Genomic DNA, 12,274 nt, shown 5'->3' with positions numbered 1-12,274 from the left:
ATGTCTGTTTACACCTTTTTCTTGCCTTCTTGCACAAGTGAATGGTGTGATGAACAACAATGAACAAAAAGTGGAAGTGATGAAATATATACCTCAAATCTATCTACTTAATTCCACCCACCACCATGCTAGTCAGAGCTACCATCTTTTTCACTATAACTACCTCAATAGCCATTTGACTTCTTTCCTTCATTCTACCCACTTCCTCTCCACTCCTTAGATATCCACTGAAATGGTATTTTAAAAACATAAAATTGATTATGTCACTATTCCTTAAAATCATTCTACGTCTTCCTGTGTTCTTAGGATTAAAGCTCAAAACTATTAATATGCCCTGTACAATTCTACATGATTCTATAGCTCTGACTGGCTCATATTATTTCACATCCTATGTTCCAGCCACTGTGCTGCCTCCTTCACTGTGTCCCATTTCTCCTGGCCTGTAAGCCCTTTCACAAACTCTGTTTCCTCAGTAAATGCAGTTAATGATGACTCCACGAAGATTACTGTGAGGATCACATGAAATGGTATTTGTGACTGAACTCTGTAAACTGAAAACTCTCTGCAACTGTAAGATTAAAGATGAGGGCAAAGTGTAACACAAGGTTGAGACTTCCTATGATTCTCTACCTGCATGGCACTCAGTCTCCAGAATGCTCATAGGAAACCTGCAGTCACCTTTCACTCTTCTCTTTCCTTCTTTTCCTCATTATTCCTTTCCTTTCTTCCTTGATTTTCTCACTCATTTCCTTATTTTTGACCCCACTTTCTGAACATCTTTTGAATCTTTCCACTTATCTCCTCTCCCCTGCTACTTCCTTATTTTGCATGTAGAATTCTGCACAGTATCTTAAATGGTGTTCTCGTCTCCAGTTTTTCTGACTCTCTTCACCAGTTGCCATACTATCTAGGTTTAGCTTTCTAAAAAACTCAAGTTAGGTCATCTGGCCTCCTTTAGTTAAAATCTCCAATGTTTTTTCTTTGCTCTTAAGATAAGAACAAAATTTCTTAAAATAATCTACAAAGCCTCACACTACATTCCTACTTTCCTCCCCAGATCTACCTTTGCCATCTGCAGTCTCTCATCTATGTTCCAGCCACAGAGCACTATTTCTCTTCCCAAATGTGACTTGTTTCCTATGACTTCCTGTCTTTGCACACATTAGTCTCTGTCGAGATCCTCTTGCCCACTTTTCATCATACTAACCCTAATTAACTTTTAGATCTTAGCTTAAATATCACTTCTTCCCAAACCATCTTCCTTAATCCTCTAATGTTGACTTAAAGCAGTCTCCTCCATGCCCCAAGTCATCATTTTTTTACAGTATTTATCATATTTTACTCATATAGTTTAGGAATTTTCCCTACTCCATTATCCTTTGCTAATTATAAAGTGAATATTTCAAAGAGATAAAGACCCCTTCTGTCATAGACCCCCAGAAATATTTACCCTTTTTGGAGGGAGAATATTGTATAATAAAACCGTTAAAAGGCTTGCCTAAGAATAACTTGATTCCAATATCCTAGATATTAGAATTTATAGTACTTTATTGGAAAGAGAGTTTGTTTATGATAGATGTTGATTTTTTTAAAGTTGGACAGTGACCATGCATCAAGAAATGAGGCTGTTTATATCATTGCAGTGGTTAGGCAATCTAGCATATGTTCAGCAATAAATTATGTGAAACATCAGATTCAATATAAGCTACATATTAGCCATTTACAAAGAGGAACAAATCCATGACTACAATGTATGACAGCATTATCAATTATGGTAGTAGCAATATTACACATGGTTCATCCTCCTGGATTTAGCCCTGGAAGCACTGGAAGAAATACAAAAGTAGAACACAAATATTAGCATTGACTCCTATGTAAGTGATGGGTATTCATTGAGAAGAACTTGAAGTTAGAGTCTCTTTTGCATAGTACATGTTCAAATTAACCTTATAATCTCAGGTCTAGAAAGAACCAAAAATCCATCACATTCAGCATCCTAAGGGTCATCCAAGATCAAATGGTCAAAGGGCTGGGGGAAACAGGCAAACACTCAACACAGGACAGTGTGATGGACAGGAAATCACATGCTCTGACTCAAGGGAACAGCCGCTACCCAGCTCCAGCCAAACAATCCATGTAGTAATGCAAGGATTCCTTTACCATATCAGCCAATTTCTGTGTGTTTGTTTAGATACCTAAAGGTTTTTAAATGTTGGCAATTAATTCAATTTTTAAGAAAGCATTTTTCAGGCCAACACAATAGGGGCTAAAGAGAATTGGCATAAAGTGTAAGAGCATGAGCCTTGTAACTATGCAAGCTACTTAACTGAGCCATACTTCACCTTATTTTTAAAAGTGGGGATAATACTAGGACCTACCTCAAGAGGTTGGAAGGATGACTGGGAATAGGAAGCACTCAATAAATATTAGCTATTTTTATTATGTTTAGGCTATCATTGAGTGCTCCTCTGGCTGGGAACTATGGTAGAGTTAAGAGGAAAACAGAGAAGACTAGAGTGTTGCTCAGGGCTTCATAGCACAGAGCAGAGGTAAGTCCCAACTAGAGAGAAGCAGAGAGAGAGTGCTAAGGATGCTCCCTGGAGGAGTCTCCTTCTGAAATTGTGAAAAATGGGAAAATGGTATCAGAGAAGGACTCTGAGAACAGACGATACCTGACCTGCAAAAAGATGAAAGCTAATTAAATAGGTAAATTAGTGGGGAAGAAGAGAAGGAGTCCCAACAAAAAGCAGTATGGGCAAGGTGCAGAGGCATGAGAGATCCACAAATAATTCAATAGGGATGAATCAGAGAACACAAGGGAATCCATCACATCTAGAGCTAGATGGTGAAGGGCCTTGTGTGTCAACAATGAAAGTCACTGCAGGAGTTCAAGCAGGGCAATCATATAATGCTATTATTATTTTAGAATGCTCCCTCTTGCTACAAAGCAAAGGCTGGACTGAAGAGGTTTGAAACCAGAGGTAAAGAAACCAGGTAGTCTAGATAAGAATGTATAAAACCTTAACTAGGGTAGTGACTTTAGAAGAAAAAGGAGAGGCTGGTTGTGGGAAATTTGAATGGACTTGTGGATGGGTTCAGGTGGGAGAACAAGGGAGAGGGAGGAATCAGGGATAACTTCTAGGTTTCTGGCTCAGCCAGCAGGAGGATGATGGATCCAGGGAGAAAGCAGATTTGTGAAAGAAGTGACAAGATTAGGAAGAGAAGGAGCCAAGGTGTGAAGCCAAGCAGAGAGAAAAGAACCAGGCAAGATGAAAAAGGAGCTGGTATGACCTGGCAAACAAGAGCTGTCTTGGATACATTTCAGAGAAAGAAACCAACACCTGCTTCCCAGATTTTATATCTCTCCTGGGTCTGTCTCCTCTGATGTATCATGAAAAACTAAAGAAGAAATCTAGGATAAATCAATCCATCGATATGTATTCTATCCAATCCCATTACCTTACAACTAGGTACCAAGTTTTATGGATCACTTTCAGATTATAGTTTGAGACCAAAGAAGAACGCCTCTTGTTTTCCTTTTGTTTTCCTGTGTGATGCCAGCTGGTTCACAAGGAGACTCAACTCTGTGTCCTGGGATTCCTTAATGCCAAGCTGTAACTAAGTCTCGGATGTGGCAGCAAATTAAGAACATCTGCCAATTTATTCTAGCCAGATTTGGGTGAGACTTCATATTGAGGTTTTAACTCAGAGTTGCAAACTGTAGCACAGGGGCCAAATATGGCTTTTTTTTTTTTTTTGTCTCACATATGGTTGTAAAAAATATGAATTTAAGTACGTTTAGAAACATAGTTATATCACAGGATCTCATATTTGTAGTCATTTGTGTTTGCTACCGCTGCTTAGATATTCCATATATGATTAGGATCCTAAAGCGTCCTAAATATTGTAACCTCAAAAAGCATAAGCACATCGATGATGTGGACTGTGCCTTGACAAGTGATAGGAAAATAGGAGTGAGCTAACGTTCTGAAATCCTGTGTTTGCTGTGTTAATCTTTATCAGTTTATCACTGATAGAGCCAGCCAATCACTACACAGATCACTAGAAAGATCAAATCGTTCCAATGGATGGTGATATTTCTATGAACATAGCTGATATTAACATTCCAATACTTCATTACACTGACAAAGATTGCAATGAGAATAGACACTGGTGCAAATTAATCTATTCTTCTGACAGTCTGTAATGAGAATGGGATGTGGTTTAAAAAATTAAGCCATTCTTACCGCAATCTCAAGATTGCAATCTCATGGTCTCTCTCAGATGCTATATGCTCTGGTGATACATCATTGAAAAGTGTCAGTTTAACAAAGAGTGTGTCTTAGCTCTTGCTGGGATAGCCGTACGCATTTGCTTTGTTTCACTACAGCCCTACCCATAAAAACAATGAAGTAGAATCAATTGTGTTTTTAGAACACACATACACACAATCAAAATTGAAAAAAAAAAAAAAACAAATAAAAAACATTCTAGCAGTTTTATCTTAGTCAAGGCTTACAAGTAAAATATTGTACTTTATTGCTCTCTGTTTTTATATGAGTGCCTAGATTTATTTTTATAAAACATAAGAGTGATAGTTTAATTTAGGAATTCAGAATCTAGTACCAACTTATCCATAAGCAATATAGCTAATTAAATTCATCATGAAGAGCTGCATAGTCATCCTCTCCACAGTAGCCATATTACATTATGAGCTAGAGCCAATGACAGATGAGAGGGTTTGTAGCCTTGTAATTTGCAGTAATTCAATGCAATATTTTACTTGGTATTCATACTCCCAAAAAACCTCAAAAGAATAGATGATTTCTGGTCTAAACAGAACAGAAAATATTCAACAATGTTTCTGATACCTAGTTCTCTGGATTCAGACTAAAAGGAAAAGGCAAAACCCTTAGATCTGTAGATGATAATTATGGCAACAGCAACAGCTAACACTTCTTGAAAACTAACAATGTGCCAGATGCTCTCTGTACGATGTCTCCTTCAATTCTAACAGTAACCTATGGTTTAGGTTCTATTAGGATAAGATATATGCTCAACATAACATGCTAGTAAGAGGGATAGTCAAGACTTAACTAGCATGGCTCCTTGTCCCCAAAGCCCATGCTTATTACCATTACACTGTGTCCTCACTGTTTCATCTTACATGAACAGAAATTAATACTCACACAGGCAAATTAGCTTAATTAGGATCTCTCAGGGAGTTAAAAGCAAAGCCAGACTGGAAATTAGGCCCCCAGATTTCCTTGTTAAGGGCATTTCTTAATAGTCATACTGTTTGGGTTTATTAAAGCCACCTCCCCAAATGTTCTGAACAAAATATAAGATTATTATCTAAATATGCCACCAAATATGAATAATTTAGCCAATTGTGTCATAATTTAATATTAAATAAACATTACATTCATTCTACAGTGTTTCTTGGTGACCAGGCATTGTGCTCTGTCCTAAAGACATATAATAAAGAGCAAGATACTAATAGGCATTAATCCATCATCTTTATTCATTTATACAATACATGTTTACTGAGTCCTCTATGCCATGATCTGTATTATTTCCAATGAAATCATATTTTGAACTGTCTCATTTATTGATTCACTTAGTGCACATCAATTGGATGCCTACTAATTTCCTGTCACCGTGCTAAGCACATGAGATATGATGGTGAAAAGATACAGATCCTGACTTCAAGGAGCTTGTGATCTATCTGCAGAGGCAAACAAATAAATAGGCAATTAAGTATAATATGACATATATGCTATTGTAGTACCAGGTGCTATGGGAGTACATAGGAAGCGCACCCAGAGACACTTCATTAAGCCAAGACCTAAGTGACATTAGATGTAATGTAGGAAAAGAGGGTATGAAAGAACATTTCAGAAAAAAAAAGGATCACAATTCTGAATTTATGTTTGAACCATAAAAAGCAAGAAAAATCCAGTAATTCATTTCTTTAATAATTATCCATTTATTTGCCAAATTTTATTGACACCCTAACACTTTATTTTTTCTTAGCTTATTATCACTCATATGGAATGTTCAATAGATTTTGTCACATGAATAAATGAAGGTTATCATGTGTTGTATTGAATGCCTTTTGACAATCTCTAGTCATATCCATTTTTTCTTGATAAATTATTAACGAACAATAAAGAACTTGAATCCACAAATAAACACCATGGTTATATAAACCCTTGAGGCTGACTCACAAAATCATGTTTAATTTGAATCTTATTCAGGAAAATAGGAGTGGGAAAAGGCTATGCTCTAGAATTGTGCAGTACAATATGGAAGCTTCTAGACACACATGGCTGTTTAAATTTAAATTTATTTTAATTGAAATGAAAATAAAAATTCGATTATTCAGTCACACATTTTAATGCTTAATAGCCACATTTTAAGTGCTTCATAGTCGTATGCTACCATATTGAACACTGCATAACATTTCCATCATTGTAAAAAGTTCTATTAGACAGTCCTACTCTAGAATCTAGATTATAAGCTTCACTAAATCATTGGTAATTATCACAGTGCTGAAGAAATGGTATGTACTCAATAGTTATTGATATTTTTATATTTAGCCTTATTCTCTCTTAATAGCAAAGTTTCCATTGTGAATGTAGAAACCAACATGTACATAAATCACTTAACATATTTTATGTAGCAATCGAGGTAAAAATTTGATAAATGGGCTGACAATCCCTGTCCTGAATCTGGAATACCAGAAAATTTCCCAGATGTTAGTGTAGCATGGCCACTCAGGCAAGACTGACAAAGCAATTTTAAAGGTGACAAATTTCAACTCCATGACGCCTCATGTTGCATTGTCCACTTTCTGCTGCTAATGAGTAGCATCACTGCCAAGGGTGTATAAAGCAAAAGAGAGAAGGAGATGCCAAGGCCTTGCAGAATCTACTTTGAATAATGAAGAATTAAATAGCGTTCATCTTAAACTGATTTTCCAGACACAGTGCCAAGAAGCAAAACAAGTAACTTTATAGACTTGGTATCAGAGTCTGAAAGGGTTTCAAAGGAGACATTTGGCACCTGCACCTGAGTTTAACTCACTTTATGAATAGTCCCTCCCCACGCATTAGGATAGGTATAATTAGTTTAAATGCATTCACTACACTGGTTTATATGCTTATAGCTGCACCAGCTCAACAATATCCAAATGGTCATAAGGTGAAAAAGTAGAGTTAGAAGATCAATGATTATTAAGCATTAGTTAATGTGTTTGCTTATTTATTTACCTCATTCCAAAAAGGAATTTAAAATACTCAAGAGTAGCCAATGGAAGGAATCTAACATGCCTAGTTTTGTTGTTTTTTTTTTTTGTGACACAAAAGACATATTTTGTAAGTCATGTTAAGTTTGCTAAATATGTTTTGGCCAGTCTTTTGTTTCTGTGTTTTCTTAGTGTCACCAACTACGAATCTAGCTGATAATGGCCAGAAATGGTGGGCAAATGTGACAATGGGAATATTCTATAAATGGCCTTGAAAATAAAAGCAGAAATGGAATTCTTGACTCTGCCCTCAAACTGGAGCCATTGTACAATTAGAACGGCTGTTGCAAAGAAACATTAAAATGCCAGGCAGCAAAGGAAATGAACTTAAAATTTCAAATACAAATAACTAATAAATATTTGGGAAAATATTAAGCCTCACTAGTCATCAAAGAACACAATTTAAACAAGAAATGAGCTGATATAATTTACCTCTCATGTTAGCAACATCTCTCACAAAATGAGAAAACCTGAGTCCGATGTAATGAAAGATTGCCGATGTAATGAAAACTCTCTCACACATTGGTGACTAAGGGAATAAATTAGTACAACTGTTTAGGAAAAAAGCTTATCAGTATGTGTCAAAAGTCTTATGCCATTTGACATTAATCGCACCCCTCAAAATATAAACAATGTGTGAAATTGGGAAATTCATATTGAAAAGATATACTTTTTGAAGTGTTTATGTCCAAATTTGAACAACCTAAACTTGAAGAATGATTAAGTAAATCATGCTGAATATAGAACCATTAAAAATATGTTAACCTGGAGTTTTAATAACTTGGAGAAATGCTGATATTTAGGGGAAAAAAGCATTACATAATTGTATATTGGATTGGACATGAGCTCAATGATACAAACAATATATGAGAAATACTCAAAATATTTTAACAATTGTCCTCTATTATAATTGTGTTTCTAAAATTCTACAGAAAACAAGTATAAAGGTCACATTTGTCAAAATTAGATAGTAATTCTGACTGATCCATAAAGCAAAATGTTGATTAAGTTACACTACATATAATTTTACTAGATGAGTAGATCTTAAAACAGAATTGAATTGGAGCAAAGTTTAGTGGAGAGTAGTGGTTGTAGGTCATATCTCAAAAAAAGTTATTAAGATATAGACAAATGTTTATGACATCACAATCTAGAAGATAGGAAGCAGCATTGTCCTGGAACTTTAACCTCCTAATCGTACAGAGCAGTTTTTCTGAAGAATAAAAAGAGCTTCATGTGTTGTGTACAAAGTATTTTCAATGTGAAGTGGCTGAAGAGAGCATAGAATCTGGAACAAGAGGCTACACCAACTACTAATTATATTTAATTTTTTCACAAATTAAAAACTAATTACATACACACACAGAGTAATACCTACTTTGCATGAGTGTTAGGAGGTTTAAAAGAGCTTTGTATGTATCTTCCATGATGCCTAATACAAAACATGTTCAATAAAAGTAGCTGTGAACTTGCTTTCCAAGGGAGTATAGAAATCACTGGTTGCAGAATCGAAAAATAGGCAACAGCCAGGCATCAAGAGTGAAGTCCCAAGAATTACGACACCATAACGGGGAATTTAAGATGAGCAATATTTAGAAATCCAAGCAGGCAGGTAACACTAGGGAATTCAGTCAATGAGTGGTATTAGCTAAAATGATGGATTAGCTAAAAGTTTAAAAACTAGTAACTACTTTATAAATATTAAATATTAAAATCCCAACATTCTTATAAGAACTAATTGTATTTAAACAAAAACTCATCTGTTTTGCCCAAGTGATACAAGTGCTTTCAGAACTGCAAAGTTCAGTGGCACCCTATGACTTGCTGTGTATAGTATAAGCCCTTTATTCTAGGACTTATGACATTGTACTGTCTAATCTGCCTTTCAGTCTTTACTTCCCATAATATCACATACATACACACCCTATACTTCAGACACACACACAAAACTACTTGATGTTTGTGTGTTCTTTTGTATGTGTCTTTGATCTTTTGTAAATTCCCTCTGCTCACAATTTGTTGAATGAACAACTGAATGAATGGAAAATTATAAAGATAATCTTATAGTATCAAATTATCCAACATTTTCTTTAAGCATTAAAAAAAACAGCATGGAGCTCTCTCTGATTCTCTGCTAATGTTGCACAGATTGATTTCTGATGACTTTTTGTTGTCTGTTCATGTTTCTTAAAATAAATACGTGAATTTCAAAATTGACATGATCATTTGGTTTGCAGCGGCTGCCGCAGCAGACATGGCTTACCACCATATCAGACCTCCCATTGGCTATTCCATTCCCAAGCCCATATCATCTCTGCTGATGCGAGGGTGGAATGCATGTCCTGAAGTGAGTAATTTTTATTTCCTCTTAGAAAATGTGTTATGGTCAAAATCTGTCACAAATAGTGTAACTCCAAAGTCTACTTTCAGTGTGTATTTTAAGACTGTCAAGGCAGGAAGACTGATTTGCCTTCTGCTCTTTAGTCTCTAATTGCCTCAAGAAGTCTGAGTATCTCATATTTCTTTGCTGCTGCTCTCTGATTTTGAAATGTTTCTCACAACTGATTAGCAAAAGAGAGACCGGGGTATGACAGATGACTCACAGTCTCATCTCAGCTGCAATTTTATTAACTATGCTTGAGCCACAGTTAGTCATTTTCTGAAGAAAGAAGTTTGGCACAAGATGGATTTGTGTTGGCTTTTCACCATGAGGCAGGCCTTCAGGCAAAGGCCCCATGACAAGTGGTCTTTAGTAGCACTGGCTCAAGCAGGAGACAGGAGACCTAGCCCTAGTCCTTCTCTAACTCTCTGAGTGGTTGTGATAAAGTGGTTAAGAGCACAGATGGAGGGATCAATGTTATGGAAGGAATAAGTAAAGCAGAATATGTAAACAGTGAAAAAAAAATTAAATGTGATCATAGATCTAAGATCGTTGAGGGAAACACACATACAATCCCAGAATGAAATCGCAGACCACTTGTCTACAGGAAAGGATTCTTCTTATCTATGCCAGACATTTCAATGCCTACTTTGTTCTCAGAGAATGACAAAGGAGGAGATTCCACAACTTTCTCCTGATAACACAGTGTCTAAAATTTCCCTGCCCGCATATATTGTTGTCTATTGGTATCCTTGTGTTTGACGTCTGCCACATTGATTCTCCTGCTCTGAGTAGAGAGAACCAGTTCACATTCTTCATGCTGGAGGTTCTTATACATAAAAGCCCAATGGCCCTTATTTGTCCAGTCCAAACCACTCTAGTTATTGTGCTTTTCTTATATGACCTTGTTTCTCATCCTTTGTCTCTCTTCAACAAGGGAGCAGATAAAGTGTAACTATTGTTTTCTCAGAAAGCACCTCTCCAAAGGAGAAATAGAGTAAGCCCCAGTCCAGATATTGGAAGGAGAAAGCATAGTTCCCCACTTCTATTTTCTATAGGCAAAACCCACATGAAATCATTACCCAATCCCACAAGTGTACACAGAGACTCTTAAGGAGAAAAATAAAGATTATTATGGCATGTGATTTGAATTATCTCAAAAGAAAAAAAAAAAGAACTCTTCTCCTAAGCATTCAATCTGGCAGAGTATGTATTTATTTGTGTAGAACCTTCTTTCACTACCAGAAAGCAGGGACTAGCAGGGACTAGTTTGTTTGCTTGTTCTGTTTGCTGCTGTAACCCCAGCACCTAGAACCATACCTAGTAGATGGTCAAAAATATTTGTTGAGTAAATGAATATCACTATTGCTTGTCAATGACTCCAATCCACTCATCTGAATTTCAGTGTCCAAAAATTGTCTTGAAAATTACATGACTTAAAATGTTTGAGAAAAGGCTTTGTTGTTTTGTTTTGTTTTGTTTTGTTTTGTTTTGTTTTGTTTTCAATATGAACCTTAGGCATATTTTCTAGGAATAAGTATGTCAAAGAGATAATGCAGAATTTCTTTCTCTCTTTGGTGTGTGAGTTGTTCCAAAGTATAACATAAAAAAAAATCACAAGAGTCCCTTTGGCTTCTATTAACTGACTCTTCATGATTATGATTATAAATAAGAAACCTATAGAAATTTTCATTTGGAGATAAAAGCAAATTATTAGCAACTTCTAAAAGCATTTGGGCGGGGGGTAGATGAATATCACAAGTAACAGGTTAGGAAATGAGAAAGAGAACCTGAATAAAGCCAAAGGAGGGTACATTTAAGGTTTAAAAAAAAATACTAAGAGGCCAAAATCAAGTGCTTACTGGAAAAGTTTTATTGCTAAGCAGCAAAGCCTACCAGCCCAGGGCCTGGACTCCAGGAATGAAGTTCAGGGTGAAGGATGGGGAGAAAGCATAGTAGGAAGCAAAGTATCTGACTAGCTGGCTATCTCTGGGCTGGACAGTCAGGTTGGGCCCTGGCTTAACCATGGTACCCATCTCATTAAGAAGTTAACTGCCTCTGGATGTGACACACCTGAATCATCTTGGCATTATGCAATAAGGTCTTCATGTGAGTAGCCTGAGTAAGGAAAAGGGAAACAATGAGCTGGTTTTCTTTCTTTCCCTCAACAATTATTTATTGAGTCTCTACTATATACTGCCCCAGGAACAAGTTCTGGGGATTCAGTGAAGATGCACTCTCCATGGAGCCTAAGGGCCAGTACCCAAATGGAGATTAATTGAATAAACACATTAATGATTTTATAGTTACAAGGCAGAGCAAGGAAAACAAGATTAGATGAGAATGCATACTACAGAAATTGGCAAGTGAGGGACAAGGAATTAGTGTAGGTCAGGAAAGGCTTCCTGGAAGAAGTGTCACTAGAGCTGAGATCACAAGCATAAATAGGAGTTTGCTGAATGAAGGGGGTTGGTGAGAGAGAAAAACAGTCCAAGCAAAGAGACCACGTACAAACTAATTGAGAGAAAGGACACAAGGGAGAGACTTATTAGTTATGGAAACATGTAGCCACTGAGGGATTAAAT

At 36.3% G+C, this 12,274-nt stretch overlaps 1 protein-coding gene across 1 annotated transcript in view; it reads left to right on the top strand.

Moving 5' to 3' along the window:
• TNNI3K (TNNI3 interacting kinase) overlaps positions 1-12,274 on the top strand; it is a 290,841-nt gene that overhangs the window by 196,867 nt on the left and 81,700 nt on the right. Inside the window, exon 22 of the mRNA XM_049617009.1 lies at positions 9,547-9,656. Coding sequence (XP_049472966.1) covers positions 9,547-9,656 — 110 coding nt within the window. The remainder of the gene's footprint in view (positions 1-9,546; positions 9,657-12,274) is intronic.

The sequence above is a fragment of the Panthera uncia genome, assembly GCF_023721935.1.
Source record: "Panthera uncia isolate 11264 chromosome C1 unlocalized genomic scaffold, Puncia_PCG_1.0 HiC_scaffold_4, whole genome shotgun sequence".
Taxonomy (NCBI): Eukaryota; Metazoa; Chordata; class Mammalia; order Carnivora; family Felidae; genus Panthera; species Panthera uncia.
Note: the sequence above shows the minus strand (reverse complement) of the source record. Positions and strands in the feature narration are given on the sequence as shown.